The sequence below is a fragment of the Miniopterus schreibersii genome (genome assembly GCF_964146895.1).
Source record: "Miniopterus schreibersii genome assembly, chromosome: 12".
Classification (NCBI taxonomy): domain Eukaryota; kingdom Metazoa; phylum Chordata; class Mammalia; order Chiroptera; family Miniopteridae; genus Miniopterus; species Miniopterus schreibersii.
This window is the reverse complement of record NC_138112.1, coordinates 73441588-73463418: the sequence shown is the minus strand read 5'-3', so window position 1 is coordinate 73463418 and position 21831 is coordinate 73441588. Positions and strand designations below refer to the sequence as shown.

The 21831-nt window shown below is 66.6% G+C and overlaps 1 protein-coding gene across 1 annotated transcript in view; it reads left to right on the top strand.

Moving 5' to 3' along the window:
• MUC5B (mucin 5B, oligomeric mucus/gel-forming) overlaps window positions 1-21436 on the top strand; it is a gene marked incomplete at both ends in the record, with an annotated part of 34926 nt that extends 13490 nt beyond the window's left edge. The window contains 19 exons of the mRNA XM_081154920.1: window positions 103-14205; window positions 14373-14554; window positions 14799-14970; window positions 15430-15686; window positions 15817-16003; window positions 16282-16507; window positions 16605-16783; window positions 16869-16938; window positions 17173-17273; window positions 17637-17668; window positions 17940-18120; window positions 18483-18587; window positions 18698-18735; window positions 19243-19359; window positions 19797-19883; window positions 19991-20113; window positions 20276-20321; window positions 20498-20600; window positions 21241-21436. Of these exons, the coding sequence (XP_081011046.1) occupies window positions 103-14205; window positions 14373-14554; window positions 14799-14970; window positions 15430-15686; window positions 15817-16003; window positions 16282-16507; window positions 16605-16783; window positions 16869-16938; window positions 17173-17273; window positions 17637-17668; window positions 17940-18120; window positions 18483-18587; window positions 18698-18735; window positions 19243-19359; window positions 19797-19883; window positions 19991-20113; window positions 20276-20321; window positions 20498-20600; window positions 21241-21436 (16505 nt within the window). The remainder of the gene's footprint in view (window positions 1-102; window positions 14206-14372; window positions 14555-14798; window positions 14971-15429; window positions 15687-15816; window positions 16004-16281; window positions 16508-16604; window positions 16784-16868; window positions 16939-17172; window positions 17274-17636; window positions 17669-17939; window positions 18121-18482; window positions 18588-18697; window positions 18736-19242; window positions 19360-19796; window positions 19884-19990; window positions 20114-20275; window positions 20322-20497; window positions 20601-21240) is intronic.
• Window positions 21437-21831: the final 395 nt, after the last annotated feature.

Sequence of the window (21831 nt, the reverse complement as noted above, 5' to 3'; positions counted from 1 at the left end):
GGGTGGACCGGGATCCCGCAGAGACCCGGGCGCCAACCCTACCTCCCGGGCGTGGCGGATAAGGACCCGAAGGAGGCTGACCGGTCCCGCCCCGCCCCGCAGGTCCGGTCCCCACGCTGTCCACCGTGTGCGTGCGCGAGCTGTGCCGCTGGTCTGACTGGTACGACAGCGGCCGTCCAGAGCCCGGCATGGGAGGTGGGGACTTCGAGACGTTTGCAAACCTGCGGCAGAGGGGTCACCAGGTCTGCCCCGCTCCAGCGCGCATCCAGTGCCGGGCGCGGCTGCTTCCAGACACGCCGCTGGAGCAGCTGGGCCAGAAGGTGGAGTGCGACCCCCAGCGGGGGCTGCTGTGCCTCAACAGCGAGCAGAACCCCCCCTTCTGCCACAACTACGAGCTGCGGGTCCTCTGCTGTGACTATGTGCCCTGCAGCACCCCCCCAAGCCCAGGCACCAGCCAGCAGCCAACCCCCAGGCCCCTGCCCCCCTCCACCATCCAGGCAACAACGGCCTTTACCTCACAGACAACAGAGACCCAGGCGGCCACCTGCCAGCCCCGATGTCAGTGGACCGAGTGGTTCGATGAGGATTACCCCAAGTCCGAGGAGGCTGGGGGGGACATCGAGTCATACGACAAGATCAGGAGCGCCGGGGGCTCCGTGTGTGAGCGGCCTCGGGACATAGAGTGCCGGGCAGAACACTTCCCGAACAGGAGGCCCGAGGAGCTGGGGCAGCTGGTGCACTGCGACCCCGGCTTCGGCCTGGTCTGCAGGAATGACGAACAGATAGGCCTGTTCAAGATGTGCTACAACTACAGAATCCGCCTGCTGTGCTGCAGCGAGGACCACTGCGGGGAGCACACCACTGCCACCGCCACCCCTGCCACCTCCACAGCCACCGCCACAGCCGCCACCACCACTGTCACGGCCACCACTGCTGCCACAGCCAACGCTTCCACCACCATCTCCATGGCCACAGCCACCACCATAAAATCACCAGCCACGAGCACATGGACCCAGCCAGGGAGTAGCCCCGGGGTGACACAGGGCCCCCTGAGCAGCACCACAGCAGCGCCTTTCCTCTCAACAGGACCAGTGCTCCCAGCAACATCCTCCAACCCCAGCCATACAGACACACTCATGACGTCTGCCACAAGGAACCCCACATCTCCTTCAGGCTCCACAAAGTCCACAACCCTGCAGGGGACCCTGGGGGGAACCTCGCAGGAACCCACCCTATGGTCACAGACGACACAAACCTCCACAGCTCACCCAAGTACTAAAGCATCGGCGGGCACTCTTGGCACAGTCTCCATGAGCCCACCATCCCCGTCACACACCAGGACAAACACACAAAGGGTGGAAACGTCACAGGGCACCCAGAAGCCGATGGTCACCACTGAGGCCACCACCAGCCAGGGCACTACCGGCTGTGAGCCCAAGTGTGAGTGGACAGAATGGTTTGATGTGGACTTCCCCACTTCGGGGGTCACAGGTGGAGACATGGAGACCTACGACAACATCAGGGCTGCTGGCAGCAAGATGTGCCAGGAGCCACAGAAGATTGAGTGCCGGGCAGAGAGCTACCCCGAAGTGAGCCTCGACCAGATCGGGCAGGTGGTCACCTGCAGCCTACGGGCCGGACTGGTGTGCAGGAACCAGGACCAGAAGGGACCATTCAGCATGTGCTTCAATTACAACATCCGTGTGCTCTGCTGTGACCATGCCAGCCACTGCCCCACCTCCTCCACACCGCTGCCAGTGACGTCCACACAGACCCTGCCCACAACGGCCACCACCAAGACACAACGCTCCTCCCCGAGGATAACCGACAGGATCACCATCCCCACGGCTGAAACAGGACTCTCTACTTCAAGGACCACCGAGAAGCTCTCTGTTCCCAGTCCCTCTGCCTCTCCAGCATCCCCCATTGCCGAGACCACCAGCACCCTGCTGGGCACCACTCCGGGCCCGGACACAGCCACCTCCACGGCCACGGGGCCCTCAGCTACGGCTCAGACCACGCACATCCTGACCTCCGGCCCCACGACCTCAGCGGCCACGGCCACTGGCTGTCAGCCTCGCTGCACCTGGACAGGCTGGCTGGACCAGAGCTACCCCATGTCTGAGGCCTCTGGTGGGGACTTTGAGACCTACGCCAACATCCGGGCAGCTGGAGGGTCCGTCTGTGAGAGGCCGGTGGCCCTGCAGTGCCGGGCCGAGAGGCTGCCGGACGTCCCCCTGCAGGAGCTGGACCAGGTGGTGCAGTGCGACCTGGACGTGGGCCTGGTGTGCCGCAACCAGGACCAGGGCGGCCGCTTCAAGATGTGCCTCAACTACCAAATCCGGGTGCTCTGCTGTGATGACTACAGCCACTGCCCCAGCACGCCCAAGCCCGGGACCACAGCCACCCTCAGCACCACCGAGAGGCTCTCTGTCCCCAGTTCCTCTCCCTCTGCAACATCCCCCACTCCCGAGACCACCAGCGCCCTGCTGGGCACCACTCCGGGCCCTTACACAGCCACCTCCACGGCCACGGGGCCCTCAGCCACGGCTCAGACCACGCCCATCCTGACCTCCGGCCCCACGACCTCAGCGGCCACGGCCACTGGCTGTCAGCCTCGCTGCACCTGGACAGGCTGGCTGGACCAGAGCTACCCGATGTCTGGGGCCTCTGGTGGGGACTTTGAGACCTACGCCAACATCCGGGCAGCTGGAGGGTCCGTCTGCGAGAGGCCGGTGGCCCTGCAGTGCCGGGCCGAGAGGCTGCCGGACGTCCCCCTGCAGGAGCTGGACCAGGTGGTGCAGTGCGACCTGGACGTGGGCCTGGTGTGCCGCAACCAGGACCAGGGCGGCCGCGTCAAGATGTGCCTCAACTACCAAATCCGGGTGCTCTGCTGTGACGACTACAGCCACTGCCCCAGCACGCCCAAGCCCGGGACCACAGCCACCCTCAGCAGCACGGGCTCGGAGACAGCGGGCACCACAGGCTTCCGGACCACGACTACCACCCCGCCACTCCCCTCAGCCCCCGGGACCACTGAGACGGTTTCCAAGGCCACCACTGAGACGGGTCCCTCCTCTGCAAAAACCGAGAGGGTCACCATCCCCACAGCTGAAACAGGACCCTCTACTTCCAGGACCACACAGAGCGTCCCCGGCACCCAGACTCCTCGCACCTCCCTCAGCACCACCGAGAGGCTCTCTGTCCCCAGTTCCTCTCCCTCTGCAACATCCCCCACTCCCGAGACCACCAGCGCCCTGCTGGGCACCACTCCGGGTCCTTACACAGCCACCTCCACGGCCATGGGGCCATCAGCCACGGCTCAGACCACACCCATCCTGACCTCCGGCCCCGCGGCCACGGCCACTGGCTGTCAGCCTCGCTGCACCTGGACAGGCTGGCTGGACCAGAGCTACCCCATGTCCGGGGCCTCTGGTGGGGACTTTGAGACCTACGCCAACATCCGGGCAGCTGGCGGGTCCGTCTGCGAGAGGCCGGTGGCCCTGCAGTGCCGGGCCGAGAGGCTGCCGGACGTCCCCCTGCAGGAGCTGGACCAGGTGGTGCAGTGCGACCTGGACGTGGGCCTGGTGTGCCGCAACCAGGACCAGGGCGGCCGCTTCAAGATGTGCCTCAACTACCAAATCCGGGTGCTCTGCTGTGACGACTACAGCCACTGCCCCAGCACGCCCAAGCCCGGGACCACAGCCACCCTCAGCACCACCGAGAGGCTCTCTGTCCCCAGTTCCTCTCCCTCTGCAACATCCCCCACTCCCGAGACCACCAGCGCCCTGCTGGGCACCACTCCGGGCCCTTACACAGCCACCTCCACGGCCACGGGGCCCTCAGCTACGGCTCAGACCACGCCCATCCTGACCTCCGGCCCCACAACCTCAGCGGCCACGGCCACTGGCTGTCAGCCCCGCTGCACCTGGACAGGCTGGCTGGACCAGAGCTACCCGATGTCTGGGGCCTCTGGTGGGGACTTTGAGACCTACGCCAACATCCGGGCAGCTGGCGGGTCCGTCTGCGAGAGGCCGGTGGCCCTGCAGTGCCGGGCCGAGAGGCTGCCGGACGTCCCCCTGCAGGAGCTGGACCAGGTGGTGCAGTGCGACCTGGAGGTGGGCCTGGTGTGCCGCAACCAGGACCAGGGCGGCCGCTTCAAGATGTGCCTCAACTACCAAATCCGGGTGCTCTGCTGTGACGACTACAGCCACTGCCCCAGCACGCCCAAGCCCGGGACCACAGCCACCCTCAGCAGCACGGGCTCGGAGACAGCGGGCACCACAGGCTTCCGGACCACGACTACCACCCCGCCACTCCCCTCAGCCCCCGGGACCACTGAGACGGTTTCCAAGGCCACCACTGAGACGGGTCCCTCCTCTGCAAAAACCGAGAGGGTCACCATCCCCACAGCTGAAACAGGACCCTCTACTTCCAGGACCACACAGAGCGTCCCCGGCACCCAGACTCCTCGCACCTCCCTCAGCACCACCGAGAGGCTCTCTGTCCCCAGTTCCTCTCCCTCTGCAACATCCCCCACTCCCGAGACCACCAGCGCCCTGCTGGGCACCACTCCGGGTCCTTACACAGCCACCTCCACGGCCATGGGGCCATCAGCCACGGCTCAGACCACACCCATCCTGACCTCCGGCCCCGCGGCCACGGCCACTGGCTGTCAGCCTCGCTGCACCTGGACAGGCTGGCTGGACCAGAGCTACCCCATGTCCGGGGCCTCTGGTGGGGACTTTGAGACCTACGCCAACATCCGGGCAGCTGGCGGGTCCGTCTGCGAGAGGCCGGTGGCCCTGCAGTGCCGGGCCGAGAGGCTGCCGGACGTCCCCCTGCAGGAGCTGGACCAGGTGGTGCAGTGCGATCTGGACGTGGGCCTGGTGTGCCGCAACCAGGACCAGGGCGGCCGCTTCAAGATGTGCCTCAACTACCAAATCCGGGTGCTCTGCTGTGATGACTACAGCCACTGCCCCAGCACGCCCAAGCCCGGGACCACAGCCACCCTCAGCACCACCGAGAGGCTCTCTGTCCCCAGTTCCTCTCCCTCTGCAACATCCCCCACTCCCGAGACCACCAGCGCCCTGCTGGGCACCACTCCGGGCCCTTACACAGCCACCTCCACGGCCACGGGGCCCTCAGCCACGGCTCAGACCACGCCCATCCTGACCTCCGGCCCCACGACCTCAGCGGCCACGGCCACTGGCTGTCAGCCCCGCTGCACCTGGACAGGCTGGCTGGACCAGAGCTACCCGATGTCTGGGGCCTCTGGTGGGGACTTTGAGACCTACGCCAACATCCGGGCAGCTGGCGGGTCCGTCTGCGAGAGGCCGGTGGCCCTGCAGTGCCGGGCCGAGAGGCTGCCGGACGTCCCCCTGCAGGAGCTGGACCAGGTGGTGCAGTGCGACCTGGAGGTGGGCCTGGTGTGCCGCAACCAGGACCAGGGCGGCCGCTTCAAGATGTGCCTCAACTACCAAATCCGGGTGCTCTGCTGTGACGACTACAGCCACTGCCCCAGCACGCCCAAGCCCGGGACCACAGCCACCCTCAGCAGCACGGGCTCGGAGACAGCGGGCACCACAGGCTTCCGGACCACGACTACCACCCCGCCACTCCCCTCAGCCCCCGGGACCACTGAGACGGTTTCCAAGGCCACCACTGAGACGGGTCCCTCCTCTGCAAAAACCGAGAGGGTCACCATCCCCACAGCTGAAACAGGACCCTCTACTTCCAGGACCACACAGAGCGTCCCCGGCACCCAGACTCCTCGCACCTCCCTCAGCACCACCGAGAGGCTCTCTGTCCCCAGTTCCTCTCCCTCTGCAACATCCCCCACTCCCGAGACCACCAGCACCCTGCTGGGCACCACTCCGGGCCCGGACACAGCCACCTCCACGGCCACGGGGCCCTCAGCTACGGCTCAGACCACGCACATCCTGACCTCCGGCCCCACGACCTCAGCGGCCACGGCCACTGGCTGTCAGCCTCGCTGCACCTGGACAGGCTGGCTGGACCAGAGCTACCCCATGTCCGGGGCCTCTGGTGGGGACTTTGAGACCTACGCCAACATCCGGGCAGCTGGCGGGTCCGTCTGCGAGAGGCCGGTGGCCCTGCAGTGCCGGGCCGAGAGGCTGCCGGACGTCCCCCTGCAGGAGCTGGACCAGGTGGTGCAGTGCGATCTGGACGTGGGCCTGGTGTGCCGCAACCAGGACCAGGGCGGCCGCTTCAAGATGTGCCTCAACTACCAAATCCGGGTGCTCTGCTGTGATGACTACAGCCACTGCCCCAGCACGCCCAAGCCCGGGACCACAGCCACCCTCAGCACCACCGAGAGGCTCTCTGTCCCCAGTTCCTCTCCCTCTGCAACATCCCCCACTCCCGAGACCACCAGCGCCCTGCTGGGCACCACTCCGGGCCCTTACACAGCCACCTCCACGGCCACGGGGCCCTCAGCCACGGCTCAGACCACGCCCATCCTGACCTCCGGCCCCACGACCTCAGCGGCCACGGCCACTGGCTGTCAGCCCCGCTGCACCTGGACAGGCTGGCTGGACCAGAGCTACCCGATGTCTGGGGCCTCTGGTGGGGACTTTGAGACCTACGCCAACATCCGGGCAGCTGGCGGGTCCGTCTGCGAGAGGCCGGTGGCCCTGCAGTGCCGGGCCGAGAGGCTGCCGGACGTCCCCCTGCAGGAGCTGGACCAGGTGGTGCAGTGCGACCTGGAGGTGGGCCTGGTGTGCCGCAACCAGGACCAGGGCGGCCGCTTCAAGATGTGCCTCAACTACCAAATCCGGGTGCTCTGCTGTGACGACTACAGCCACTGCCCCAGCACGCCCAAGCCCGGGACCACAGCCACCCTCAGCAGCACGGGCTCGGAGACAGCGGGCACCACAGGCTTCCGGACCACGACTACCACCCCGCCACTCCCCTCAGCCCCCGGGACCACTGAGACGGTTTCCAAGGCCACCACTGAGACGGGTCCCTCCTCTGCAAAAACCGAGAGGGTCACCATCCCCACAGCTGAAACAGGACCCTCTACTTCCAGGACCACACAGAGCGTCCCCGGCACCCAGACTCCTCGCACCTCCCTCAGCACCACCGAGAGGCTCTCTGTCCCCAGTTCCTCTCCCTCTGCAACATCCCCCACTCCCGAGACCACCAGCACCCTGCTGGGCACCACTCCGGGCCCGGACACAGCCACCTCCACGGCCACGGGGCCCTCAGCTACGGCTCAGACCACGCACATCCTGACCTCCGGCCCCACGACCTCAGCGGCCACGGCCACTGGCTGTCAGCCTCGCTGCACCTGGACAGGCTGGCTGGACCAGAGCTACCCCATGTCTGAGGCCTCTGGTGGGGACTTTGAGACCTACGCCAACATCCGGGCAGCTGGAGGGTCCGTCTGTGAGAGGCCGGTGGCCCTGCAGTGCCGGGCCGAGAGGCTGCCGGACGTCCCCCTGCAGGAGCTGGACCAGGTGGTGCAGTGCGACCTGGACGTGGGCCTGGTGTGCCGCAACCAGGACCAGGGCGGCCGCGTCAAGATGTGCCTCAACTACCAAATCCGGGTGCTCTGCTGTGACGACTACAGCCACTGCCCCAGCACGCCCAAGCCCGGGACCACAGCCACCCTCAGCAGCACGGGCTCGGAGACAGCGGGCACCACAGGCTTCCGGACCACGACTACCACCCCGCCACTCCCCTCAGCCCCCGGGACCACTGAGACGGTTTCCAAGGCCACCACTGAGACGGGTCCCTCCTCTGCAAAAACCGAGAGGGTCACCATCCCCACAGCTGAAACAGGACCCTCTACTTCCAGGACCACACAGAGCGTCCCCGGCACCCAGACTCCTCGCACCTCCCTCAGCACCACCGAGAGGCTCTCTGTCCCCAGTTCCTCTCCCTCTGCAACATCCCCCACTCCCGAGACCACCAGCGCCCTGCTGGGCACCACTCCGGGTCCTTACACAGCCACCTCCACGGCCATGGGGCCATCAGCCACGGCTCAGACCACACCCATCCTGACCTCCGGCCCCGCGGCCACGGCCACTGGCTGTCAGCCTCGCTGCACCTGGACAGGCTGGCTGGACCAGAGCTACCCCATGTCCGGGGCCTCTGGTGGGGACTTTGAGACCTACGCCAACATCCGGGCAGCTGGCGGGTCCGTCTGCGAGAGGCCGGTGGCCCTGCAGTGCCGGGCCGAGAGGCTGCCGGACGTCCCCCTGCAGGAGCTGGACCAGGTGGTGCAGTGCGACCTGGACGTGGGCCTGGTGTGCCGCAACCAGGACCAGGGCGGCCGCTTCAAGATGTGCCTCAACTACCAAATCCGGGTGCTCTGCTGTGACGACTACAGCCACTGCCCCAGCACGCCCAAGCCCGGGACCACAGCCACCCTCAGCACCACCGAGAGGCTCTCTGTCCCCAGTTCCTCTCCCTCTGCAACATCCCCCACTCCCGAGACCACCAGCGCCCTGCTGGGCACCACTCCGGGCCCTTACACAGCCACCTCCACGGCCACGGGGCCCTCAGCCACGGCTCAGACCACGCCCATCCTGACCTCCGGCCCCACAACCTCAGCGGCCACGGCCACTGGCTGTCAGCCCCGCTGCACCTGGACAGGCTGGCTGGACCAGAGCTACCCGATGTCTGGGGCCTCTGGTGGGGACTTTGAGACCTACGCCAACATCCGGGCAGCTGGCGGGTCCGTCTGCGAGAGGCCGGTGGCCCTGCAGTGCCGGGCCGAGAGGCTGCCGGACGTCCCCCTGCAGGAGCTGGACCAGGTGGTGCTCTGCGACCTGGAGGTGGGCCTGGTGTGCCGCAACCAGGACCAGGGCGGCCGCTTCAAGATGTGCCTCAACTACCAAATCCGGGTGCTCTGCTGTGACGACTACAGCCACTGCCCCAGCACGCCCAAGCCCGGGACCACAGCCACCCTCAGCAGCACGGGCTCGGAGACAGCGGGCACCACAGGCTTCCGGACCACGACTACCACCCCGCCACTCCCCTCAGCCCCCGGGACCACTGAGACGGTTTCCAAGGCCACCACTGAGACGGGTCCCTCCTCTGCAAAAACCGAGAGGGTCACCATCCCCACAGCTGAAACAGGACCCTCTACTTCCAGGACCACACAGAGCGTCCCCGGCACCCAGACTCCTCGCACCTCCCTCAGCACCACCGAGAGGCTCTCTGTCCCCAGTTCCTCTCCCTCTGCAACATCCCCCACTCCCGAGACCACCAGCGCCCTGCTGGGCACCACTCCGGGTCCTTACACAGCCACCTCCACGGCCATGGGGCCATCAGCCACGGCTCAGACCACACCCATCCTGACCTCCGGCCCCGCGGCCACGGCCACTGGCTGTCAGCCTCGCTGCACCTGGACAGGCTGGCTGGACCAGAGCTACCCCATGTCCGGGGCCTCTGGTGGGGACTTTGAGACCTACGCCAACATCCGGGCAGCTGGCGGGTCCGTCTGCGAGAGGCCGGTGGCCCTGCAGTGCCGGGCCGAGAGGCTGCCGGACGTCCCCCTGCAGGAGCTGGACCAGGTGGTGCAGTGCGATCTGGACGTGGGCCTGGTGTGCCGCAACCAGGACCAGGGCGGCCGCTTCAAGATGTGCCTCAACTACCAAATCCGGGTGCTCTGCTGTGATGACTACAGCCACTGCCCCAGCACGCCCAAGCCCGGGACCACAGCCACCCTCAGCACCACCGAGAGGCTCTCTGTCCCCAGTTCCTCTCCCTCTGCAACATCCCCCACTCCCGAGACCACCAGCGCCCTGCTGGGCACCACTCCGGGCCCTTACACAGCCACCTCCACGGCCACGGGGCCCTCAGCCACGGCTCAGACCACGCCCATCCTGACCTCCGGCCCCACGACCTCAGCGGCCACGGCCACTGGCTGTCAGCCCCGCTGCACCTGGACAGGCTGGCTGGACCAGAGCTACCCGATGTCTGGGGCCTCTGGTGGGGACTTTGAGACCTACGCCAACATCCGGGCAGCTGGCGGGTCCGTCTGCGAGAGGCCGGTGGCCCTGCAGTGCCGGGCCGAGAGGCTGCCGGACGTCCCCCTGCAGGAGCTGGACCAGGTGGTGCAGTGCGACCTGGAGGTGGGCCTGGTGTGCCGCAACCAGGACCAGGGCGGCCGCTTCAAGATGTGCCTCAACTACCAAATCCGGGTGCTCTGCTGTGACGACTACAGCCACTGCCCCAGCACGCCCAAGCCCGGGACCACAGCCACCCTCAGCAGCACGGGCTCGGAGACAGCGGGCACCACAGGCTTCCGGACCACGACTACCACCCCGCCACTCCCCTCAGCCCCCGGGACCACTGAGACGGTTTCCAAGGCCACCACTGAGACGGGTCCCTCCTCTGCAAAAACCGAGAGGGTCACCATCCCCACAGCTGAAACAGGACCCTCTACTTCCAGGACCACACAGAGCGTCCCCGGCACCCAGACTCCTCGCACCTCCCTCAGCACCACCGAGAGGCTCTCTGTCCCCAGTTCCTCTCCCTCTGCAACATCCCCCACTCCCGAGACCACCAGCACCCTGCTGGGCACCACTCCGGGCCCGGACACAGCCACCTCCACGGCCACGGGGCCCTCAGCTACGGCTCAGACCACGCACATCCTGACCTCCGGCCCCACGACCTCAGCGGCCACGGCCACTGGCTGTCAGCCTCGCTGCACCTGGACAGGCTGGCTGGACCAGAGCTACCCCATGTCTGAGGCCTCTGGTGGGGACTTTGAGACCTACGCCAACATCCGGGCAGCTGGAGGGTCCGTCTGTGAGAGGCCGGTGGCCCTGCAGTGCCGGGCCGAGAGGCTGCCGGACGTCCCCCTGCAGGAGCTGGACCAGGTGGTGCAGTGCGACCTGGACGTGGGCCTGGTGTGCCGCAACCAGGACCAGGGCGGCCGCGTCAAGATGTGCCTCAACTACCAAATCCGGGTGCTCTGCTGTGACGACTACAGCCACTGCCCCAGCACGCCCAAGCCCGGGACCACAGCCACCCTCAGCACCACCGAGAGGCTCTCTGTCCCCAGTTCCTCTCCCTCTGCAACATCCCCCACTCCCGAGACCACCAGCGCCCTGCTGGGCACCACTCCGGGCCCTTACACAGCCACCTCCACGGCCACGGGGCCCTCAGCCACGGCTCAGACCACGCCCATCCTGACCTCCGGCCCCACAACCTCAGCGGCCACGGCCACTGGCTGTCAGCCCCGCTGCACCTGGACAGGCTGGCTGGACCAGAGCTACCCGATGTCTGGGGCCTCTGGTGGGGACTTTGAGACCTACGCCAACATCCGGGCAGCTGGCGGGTCCGTCTGCGAGAGGCCGGTGGCCCTGCAGTGCCGGGCCGAGAGGCTGCCGGACGTCCCCCTGCAGGAGCTGGACCAGGTGGTGCTCTGCGACCTGGAGGTGGGCCTGGTGTGCCGCAACCAGGACCAGGGCGGCCGCGTCAAGATGTGCCTCAACTACCAAATCCGGGTGCTCTGCTGTGACGACTACAGCCACTGCCCCAGCACGCCCAAGCCCGGGACCACAGCCACCCTCAGCAGCACGGGCTCGGAGACAGCGGGCACCACAGGCTTCCGGACCACGACTACCACCCCGCCACTCCCCTCAGCCCCCGGGACCACTGAGACGGTTTCCAAGGCCACCACTGAGACGGGTCCCTCCTCTGCAAAAACCGAGAGGGTCACCATCCCCACAGCTGAAACAGGACCCTCTACTTCCAGGACCACACAGAGCGTCCCCGGCACCCAGACTCCTCGCACCTCCCTCAGCACCACCGAGAGGCTCTCTGTCCCCAGTTCCTCTCCCTCTGCAACATCCCCCACTCCCGAGACCACCAGCGCCCTGCTGGGCACCACTCCGGGTCCTTACACAGCCACCTCCACGGCCATGGGGCCATCAGCCACGGCTCAGACCACACCCATCCTGACCTCCGGCCCCGCGGCCACGGCCACTGGCTGTCAGCCTCGCTGCACCTGGACAGGCTGGCTGGACCAGAGCTACCCCATGTCCGGGGCCTCTGGTGGGGACTTTGAGACCTACGCCAACATCCGGGCAGCTGGCGGGTCCGTCTGCGAGAGGCCGGTGGCCCTGCAGTGCCGGGCCGAGAGGCTGCCGGACGTCCCCCTGCAGGAGCTGGACCAGGTGGTGCAGTGCGACCTGGACGTGGGCCTGGTGTGCCGCAACCAGGACCAGGGCGGCCGCTTCAAGATGTGCCTCAACTACCAAATCCGGGTGCTCTGCTGTGATGACTACAGCCACTGCCCCAGCACGCCCAAGCCCGGGACCACAGCCACCCTCAGCACCACCGAGAGGCTCTCTGTCCCCAGTTCCTCTCCCTCTGCAACATCCCCCACTCCCGAGACCACCAGCGCCCTGCTGGGCACCACTCCGGGCCCTTACACAGCCACCTCCACGGCCACGGGGCCCTCAGCCACGGCTCAGACCACGCCCATCCTGACCTCCGGCCCCACGACCTCAGCGGCCACGGCCACTGGCTGTCAGCCCCGCTGCACCTGGACAGGCTGGCTGGACCAGAGCTACCCGATGTCTGGGGCCTCTGGTGGGGACTTTGAGACCTACGCCAACATCCGGGCAGCTGGCGGGTCCGTCTGCGAGAGGCCGGTGGCCCTGCAGTGCCGGGCCGAGAGGCTGCCGGACGTCCCCCTGCAGGAGCTGGACCAGGTGGTGCAGTGCGACCTGGACGTGGGCCTGGTGTGCCGCAACCAGGACCAGGGCGGCCGCGTCAAGATGTGCCTCAACTACCAAATCCGGGTGCTCTGCTGTGACGACTACAGCCACTGCCCCAGCACGCCCAAGCCCGGGACCACAGCCACCCTCAGCAGCACGGGCTCGGAGACAGCGGGCACCACAGGCTTCCGGACCACGACTACCACCCCGCCACTCCCCTCAGCCCCCGGGACCACTGAGACGGTTTCCAAGGCCACCACTGAAACGGGTCCCTCCTCTGCAAAAACCGAGAGGGTCACCATCCCCACAGCTGAAACAGGACCCTCTACTTCCAGGACCACACAGAGCGTCCCCGGCACCCAGACTCCTCGCACCTCCCTCAGCACCACCGAGAGGCTCTCTGTCCCCAGTTCCTCTCCCTCTGCAACATCCCCCACTCCCGAGACCACCAGCGCCCTGCTGGGCACCACTCCGGGCCCTTACACAGCCACCTCCACGGCCACGGGGCCCTCAGCCACGGCTCAGACCACGCCCATCCTGACCTCCGGCCCCACGACCTCAGCGGCCACGGCCACTGGCTGTCAGCCTCGCTGCACCTGGACAGGCTGGCTGGACCAGAGCTACCCGATGTCTGGGGCCTCTGGTGGGGACTTTGAGACCTACGCCAACATCCGGGCAGCTGGAGGGTCCGTCTGCGAGAGGCCGGTGAGCCTGCAGTGCCGGGCCGAGAGGCTGCCGGACGTCCCCCTGCAGGAGCTGGACCAGGTGGTGCTCTGCGACCTGGAGGTGGGCCTGGTGTGCCGCAACCAGGACCAGGGCGGCCGCTTCAAGATGTGCCTCAACTACCAAATCCGGGTGCTCTGCTGTGACGACTACAGCCACTGCCCAAGCACGGCCACTACTGGGGTCTCCAGCAGGGAAACCTTCGTGACCTCCCCCATTAAGACCACGCCTGCAATCCTGTCCACCCATCCCACCATTGGGACCGTCCTTCCCTCTAGCACCCTGAAACCCACCCTGACTTCCCTGACCTCCATGACCTCCACGACTTCCCTGACCTCTGGGATCTGCACGCCGCAGTGCACGTGGACAGACTGGTTTGATGAGGATTACCCCACCCCAGTTCCTGATGGCGGGGACTTTGAGACCCTCTCGGCCCTCCGCAGGGCCGGCCACGACTTCTGCCAACAGCCGCAGGACATCGAGTGCCGAGCAGAAGTGGCGCCGGATATGAGCCTGGAGCATGTGGGCCAGGTGGTCCAGTGCGACGTGAGGTTCGGGCTGGTGTGCAGGAACCGGGACCAGCCGGGGCCCATGCAGTATTGCCACAACTACCACGTGCGCCTGCTGTGCTGTGACAGCCCGTGTGCCCCGTCTTTGTCCCCGGAGACCACCACGTCCCCCTCCATCCTCAGCACCCTCAGGCCAAGCGCCTCTCCCGGCTCACTCGTCTCCACAGTACCCTGCTTCTGCCAGGCGTTTGGACAGCTCTTCTTACCAGGTGTGTGCAGGACCATGTCCCTCCCGGAGGACAGTCCACCCAGGTCACTCAATCCCTCTCACCGGTGCCCACCCTGCTCTGCCCCAAGCCCAACCCTTTGGCAGGTGCTTGTACAGACCACTCCTCGCTGACTGGGGTGTCTTGTCTTGGTCATGTTCTCCCCACAGGGGACGTTGTCTACAACAGGACAGACAGTGCGGGCTGCCACTTCTACGCCGTCTGCAACCAGCACTGTGAGCTGGATCGCTTCCAGGGTGCCTGCCCCACCTCCTCACCCCCGGAGCCCCCGACCTCGCTGCCCCTGACCTCCCCGGCTCCGGGCTGTGACCTTGTGGACCCTCCCCGACAGGTGCACACCCTCCTCCCTGCATTGCCTGCCCTTATCATGTGCTGCTGTTTCCAGTTGGGGCGAGTCCCCAGCCCCTTGGGGACCCCTCCGTGGGGAGCTCTGGTGGGAGGGAAGCATGGAGTTTGGGGCTGGGTGAGCCCCTGGGGCCGGGTCACACTCCTGGACAGTCCTGCCCTGGGCCATGTGGGACTGAGGCCGGGTCTCTGGAGCTCTCCCAGCGAGCTCTATGCCTGTTGTCTGCCAGGTGAACGAGTCCTGGACGCTGGAGAACTGCACAGTGGCCCGGTGCGAGGGCGACAATCACATCGTCCTGCTGGAGCCAAAGCCTGTGGCACAGGTCACCTGTGTGAATGGGCATCTGCCAGTGAAAGTGCAGAGCGAGCAGGAGCCCTGCCAGTACCACTACGAGTGCGAATGTGAGAGACGGCGGGGCCCGGGCGGGCGTGGGAGCCAGTGCTGACCAGCCCCCCACAGGGGCCGGCCTGGGCGTGCAGGGCAGGTTGCAAGGGCCAGTAGGGGCAGAAACGGGGTTCACCGGGGCACGTGTCCTGGGGTCCTGAGCCCCCTTCCCCAGAGCTGCCCCAGGAGGGACCACAGACTAGATGCCTCCCAACAGCAGGCACAATTCTCTCTGGTCCTGGAGGCCAGAGCCCCAGGCGAAGATGTCACAGGGCCACTCCTCCCCAAAGCTGCAGAGGACGGTCGTTCCTGCCCCCTCCTGGCGCTCCCAGGCTGAGGCTTCTCACCCCGCCTCCACCTTCATCACCAACCCACTCGCCCACTGCATACACGAAGCAGCCGAGGCCCAGGGGGCGTGACTCCCCGAGGTGGCCCTGCTGGGTGGCGCTGGGTGAGGTCACTGTCTGTGTCCACAGGCACCTGCAGCAGCTGGGGGGGCTCCAACTACATCACCTTCGACGGCACCTCCTACTCCTTCCGGGGCAACTGCACGTATGTGCTCATGCGGGAGATAAGGCCGCTCCACGGAAACCTCACCATTCTCCTCTACAAGCAGTACTGCCCGGCAGCCGTGGCCTCCACCAGCTGCCCCATCGCCCTCAGCATCCACTACAAGTCCACGGAGGTCATCCTCGCCACCACGACAGCTGCTGGCGGGCAGGAGGAGGGCCTGGTGAGCGCGGTGCCAAGCACAGCGTGGGGGAGACCCCGGCCCCGAGCGAGCGGAGCTGCTGCACTTGGGGGGGGGCTGCCTGCCGAGGATGGACCCAACCCTACTGACGGGTCCTCCAACACGCCCCCAGGTCCTGTTTGACGGCACGCGGGTGAGCCAAGGCTTCAGCAAGGACGGCGTGAGCGTGTCCGTGACAACAAGCACCAGGATGCAGGTGGACATTCCTGCCATCGGCGTCAGCGTCACCCTAGACGGGCAAGTCTTCCAGATCCAGCTGTCCTACAGCAACTTCAACCACAACACCGAGGGCCAGTGCGGTGAGTGGGGACCGGTGGGGGGCTGCTGTGAGTCCTATAACCACTCCTCCCTCCACGTCCTGCCCGTGGCCCCCCAGGGTGGCATCCCCACCCCCTAGAGGTGCCCACTACCGCCCTCCCGCCACCTGCGTCAGGCCAGAGCTGCCTCTCATCTCAGCAACAAGTGCTGCATCACCGAGTAACCGCAGGGAGGTGGTGGGAACGAGAGGCTGGAGAATGGGGAGCCTGGGTGCCCAGCCAGGCCCCCACGGTGACCCTACCGGACCCCCACTCTCCAGGCACCTGCACCAATAGCAAGACGGACGACTGCCGCCGGCCAGATGGCACCATGGCCCCCACCTGCCAGGACATGGCCGGCTCCTGGCTAGTCCCTGAGAGCAGCAAGGAGGGCTGCCTGCCACCCACAGGCCTGCCCACAACCACCAGCCCCCCTTCCTCGGAGCCCACCACACCCATTTCTACCTCGTGCCCCCCAGCACCCCTCTGCCAGCTGATGCTAAGCCAGTGAGTCCCTCTCTGGGGGTGTGGCCACCCTGGGGCAGTGACCCCTGTCTGGGCCCAGGACCCAGCTCTCTGCTCCAACCTCTGCCCCTGCCCACAGCATCTTCGCCGAGTGCCACAAACTCATCCCGCCCAGCCTGTTCTTCAGCATCTGCGTCAAGGATGCCTGCCAGGCCGGCCACCCCGAGGTGCCCTGCCAGAGCCTAGAGGCCTACGCAGGGCTCTGCCGTGCCCGGGGCGTGTGCAGCGACTGGCGGAATGCCACCGGCGGGCTGTGTGGTGAGTTGGGGCAGTCATTGGGAGCTCTGGCTAGTCCCCGAGAGCAGCAAGGAGGGCTACCTGACACCTGTCTCTGTGCCCCCAGACTTCACCTGCCCACCCGAAAAGGTGTACAAGCCATGTGGCCCTGTGCAGCCCACGACCTGTGACTCCAGGTGAGTGCCAGCCAGCCAGCGTCTAAAGGGTCTGGGAGGAGCCAAGAGGGGGCAGAAGGAAGGGTCAGGAACTCTGGGGTGCCCTTTCCCCACCCCGACCTACATCCTTGGCCCCATGGGACGCCCAGGGCAGCCGACCAACCCCAACACTCTGTTCATGCCCGCTGCCCTCCTCCCTCGGACTGGCTGTCCACATGGGTGCAGGCCCCCAGGACTGCCTCTCTTGCCTCGCAGGACCCAGAGCCCGGAGAGCAAGGGGCTGGCGGAGGGCTGCTTCTGCCCGGACGGCCTCACCCTCTTCAACGCACACACGGATGTCTGTGTGCCCGAGTGCCGTAAGCGCCAGCCATGGCCTGGGCCCCTGACCCATGGGGCTGGGGGGAGGCACAGGGTGGGACATCCCTGTCTAGGGCCCGTCCTGGGCCCGTCGGCCTTAATGTCAGACCACCTGCAGCCCCAGCCCAGCGGCGCTAACTCCTTCTGCCAACAGCATGGCCTGGAGCCCTGCCGAGCCCCCTCCTCCGAGAAGCCCTGAGTTCTGCGGGGCCTTCTGGTCCCAGTGGGAAGAGAGGGGAAGACAGTGGCCCTGACTGGGGAGGGGCCGGGCCCGAGAGGACATGTTCCTTCAGCCCGTGGCCTCTGCCACTGGGCTGCGAACCCCAGGACTCCCAGTGACCCCCTTTCTCTTTTTCTTCCAGCCTGCGTGGGACCAGATGGGTTTCCCAAATTCGTGAGTGGTTCTGCCCTCAGCTGGCCCCACCCTGCTCAAGCAGAAGGCGGGAGGGAGTGGGGAGTGCCCTGGTCTTGGGCGGCAGCCGTGGCTGGGCAGCTGTGGAGGGGCTGGTGTGGGGCGCCTCGGTGTGCCATGCATCCCTGTCACGGGGCTGCTCCAGGGTGGTGGCTGGGGGTGGGGGTGAGGGCTGGCCTGGTGCTGCTGGGTACAGCTGGGAGGCCGGGCACCGTCCAGGGGCCCTCGGGGACCCTGACCTGGTCTGTTCCAGCCTGGAGAGCGGTGGATCAGCAACTGCCAGGCCTGCGTGTGCAACGAGGGCTCCGTGACGGTGCAGTGTGTCCCTGTGCAGTGCGAGGCCCAGGACCCGCCCCCGGAGTGCAGCCAGGCTGGCTTCGTAACCTTGACCAGGCCCCTGGCCAACAACCCTTGCTGCCAGGAGACACTGTGCGGTGAGCCCTGCTCCCTGGGGGACTAGGTGGGCGGGGGCCAGCAGGGGAGGGCAGAGGGCACAGCCGCCCAGCCAGCAGGGCCTGCCAGGAAGAGAGAAGGCCGCAGCATCCTGGCTGGACCACTGACGGGGAGAGGCCTCTGGGTGCTTCATTTTTCCACCTAAAGAAGGGGCCGGTGACCCCCGGTCTGCCCAGAGGCCTGAGGAGGACCAGGGAGGTGATAGTGAGGGGACCTGGGGGTGGTCGGTCCCCATGGGGAAAGTACGTCGCTGGCTCCAACGTGGGGAAACCGTTACGCTGGGAGAGCTAGTACGGCGGGGAGGGCAGGGGTCACCCCTGACAGCACCCCGCCTCTCCCACAGTCTGCAACACGACCACCTGCCCCAAGAACCCCCCAGAATGTGGGCCAGGAGAGGAGCTGGCCCAAATCCACGAGGAGGGCAGCTGCTGCCCCACCTTCATCTGCCGTGAGTGGGGTGGGGGCCTGGGGATTCTCGGGGTGGTGTTTGGGGCACGAGGTGTGGGAGCACCTCCTCCCACCACCCAGGCAGGCCCTCAGCCCTCCCTTTCCTTCCAGGGCCTAAGCTGTGTACCTACAATGGCATCATCTATGGGGTAAGGTGGCCTGGTGGCACATCCACTGTGGGGTGCCCGGGTCCCCCTAGACCTCCACTCCTTATCTCAACATGCCCAACCCTGTGTGCCCCCTTCTGCCAGGAGAGCAGATGAATAGAGGGGCTTGGGGACCCTTTAGAGCTTGGTGGGGACACAAGGGAACATGGGGAGGGGTGCCTTCTGTTCAGAGCCTGGTAGGGAGTTTAGCTTCAGGGTTTCCCAGCAGCTTACTCCAGGGAAGATCATCGGGGCAGGACCACACCCTCCCGGGCCCCTCCTGCCTACCCAGGATCCCTGCCTACTCCGGGCCCCGCCTCTGCCAGGGGTCCTGCTTCTCTCCTGGTCTGTGCCCAGCCAGGGACACGTCCATAATTCCATTAGAAGAAGAAAGAAACCACCTCTGTGGGCCTCGTCTTCTCTGAGCGCACCCCAGGCACAGGTCCTGGCCCTGGGCCCCACCTGGTGCCCTCAATGACACTCCCCCACCCACCCTCCCATCCACTGCAGATTGGCGCAACCTTCCCAGGGGCCATTCCCTGCCACACATGCACCTGCCTGTCTGCGGACACCCAGGACCCCACGGTGCAGTGTGAGGAGGACACCTGCAATACCACCTGTCCCCAGGTTAGCCCGCCCACGTGGGCAGACCCAGACCCCCGGGTGCCCACCTGACTGCATCTTCACGTCACTGGTACCCAGACCCCAGGGCCAGCTCTCTAGCTCAGACTTTGCTGGGGTGTTTTTCTCAAAGGAAGGTCACAAAGCAGGGAGATGGTTGGGGTGTTGGATGGGGGGTGGATGGGGTCTGCAGCTGCTGGGGCAGGGGCCAGATTCCAGGAAGGCAGAAGTAGGCAGGGAGCGGGCAGGAAGCAAGGGTGAGGCTAAGGCAGGACAGTGGGCATCCCTGACCCTCCAAGCCAGACCTGGACAAGCTTCCGCCCTCCTGGCAGAGTGTGGGGGCTGCCGAGGAGGCTGCCAGGCCCCTGGGGCGTGAAGGAGGGGACCAGAGGGCTGGGAAGCCAGGCTGGGGGTGCAGACATGACCACCGTTCTGGTCCCCAGGGTTCCGAGTACTCGACAGTGGCCGGGCAGTGCTGTGGGGAGTGTGTGCAGACGGCCTGCCTCACGCCCGACGGCTGGCTGGTGCAGGTAAGGGGGGTCGGTGTAGCCCTCCACCCGGCAGACCCTCCCCTCCAGCCCTTCTCAGACCTCCGGATGATCCCCACTCTGCCTCCGCTCTTCCCCCTGCATTTCAGCCCAACCAGACTTGGGTCAACAGCCTGGTGGACAACTGCACGGAGTACCACTGCCAGGTGGAGAATGGGGTCCACGTGCTGATCCCGAGACCTCCGTCCTGCCCAGACGTGTCCAGCTGCAGGGTGTGTGCCTGGGGGACCCGGCCAGCCTGGTGGCCTAGTTGCCTTGCCCAGGAGACCCCGCCCATGCCACTCCCTAGAAACCCCACCCACACCCCCTCCCAGGAGGCCCCGCCCCTGGAGCCCTGGCCCCGCCCCCAGCCTGCCCTCTGTCCCCCACTGCAGGGCATCCTCAGGAAGACCGGCTGCTGCTACTCCTGTGAGGAAGTGGGTAAGTGGAGCCGCCTTCCCGCCCTCCAGCTTGGTCCAGCCTCCACCCATTGGCTCTGTCCCGGCCTCTAGAACCCCACATTGAATGGCCAGCTCTGGAGGGAATGTGGGAGGAAGCCGCGCCCAGGTGGGGTGCTCAGGGCCCCCACCCTCATCACCTTTCTTTCCTCTGTCCAGACTCCTGCCAGGTCCACATCAACAGGACAGTCCTGGGGCACCGGGGCTGCAAGGCCCCTGTCAACCTCACCTTCTGCGAGGGCTCCTGCCCAGGAGTGTCCAAGTGAGTGGGCCCTGCGCCCTCCCCAGAGCCCACCTCCGCCCACCGCTGGAGGCCTCCTACGGGCAAGCAGAGAGCCAGCCCCAGGCCACAGATCAGCACCTAGTGCCCACATGGCCCTGTCCTGGGCCAATGCCCTCTGCTGGGTCCGGAGGGTCCAGGGAAGAGGAAAGGGGTGGCCCAGAGGAGCTCCCTCTCTCCACGTCTACCTGAAGAACACCCGGGACCTCCCCTGACGCTCAGAGCCAGGCCTGGACCAGTTGGGCACAGGCAGACATTGCATCCAGGGGCCTGGGGCAGGGTCCACTTGGGGGGTGGGCAGACTCAGGGCCTCCCATGAACCAGACTCTCAAGGCAGAGCTGCTGGCAGAGCCGGCCCCCTGAACCAAGCTGGCCTGGGCTGCAAACAGCTGTGAGCCTTCGGACAGAGAGGCGGGGAGCAGGGGCCAGGGCAGGTTCTTGGGAGGGGTCTGCGGGGTCCCAAGTTTGAGGAGCTGGTTCGGGGAAGAAAGGGTGCCTGGTGGGAGGGGAGGGGTTCAGAGTGACCTGAATGCCTGCAGAGCTGTCCCAGGCCAGGCCTGCAAAGCCCACATCCTCAGACCAGCACAGGGCCGCACCGGCTCAGGATACGTGTTGTCCGCAGGTACTCCCCGGAGGCCCAGGCCATGCAGCGGCGGTGCACCTGCTGCCAGGAGAGCAGGGCCCATGAGGAGGAGGTGACCCTGCAGTGTCCCGATGGGACGGCCATCCGCCACACCTACACCCACATAGATGAGTGCAAATGTGCCCTGGCCTGCATCCCCGCACCAGCCACTCAGGAGGACAGCATCCCCGTCTGATGCCCTTCTGCTCTGCCCACCGTCCCATCTGCCCTGGGTGACACCCACACCCTGGCGGGAGACAGGGGTGAAGGTCCACTGGAAGAGGGCATAAGGCAGGGAGTCTCTCTGGCCCGTCTGGCCAGCTGCCCTGTCCTCACGGCCACCCTCATCTGAAACAAGCACCTACTCCACCCCCTAACCCCCTTCCTGGCGTCAGAGGGACAGGCTGTGCTGCCTTCTCTGGGGGCCTGAGACCCCCACCACCCGGGAACCCCGTGGAGCGGATTCCCGCCAGCCACCTCTGCAGCAAACGCGCACCGACAGTGGTCCAGGCTAGGCGTGTTGCCTCCAGGGAGCCGTGTCAGGCAGGGTGCTGCCTGCCAATGTCTGGACCTGGTGCTAAGGCTCTGATG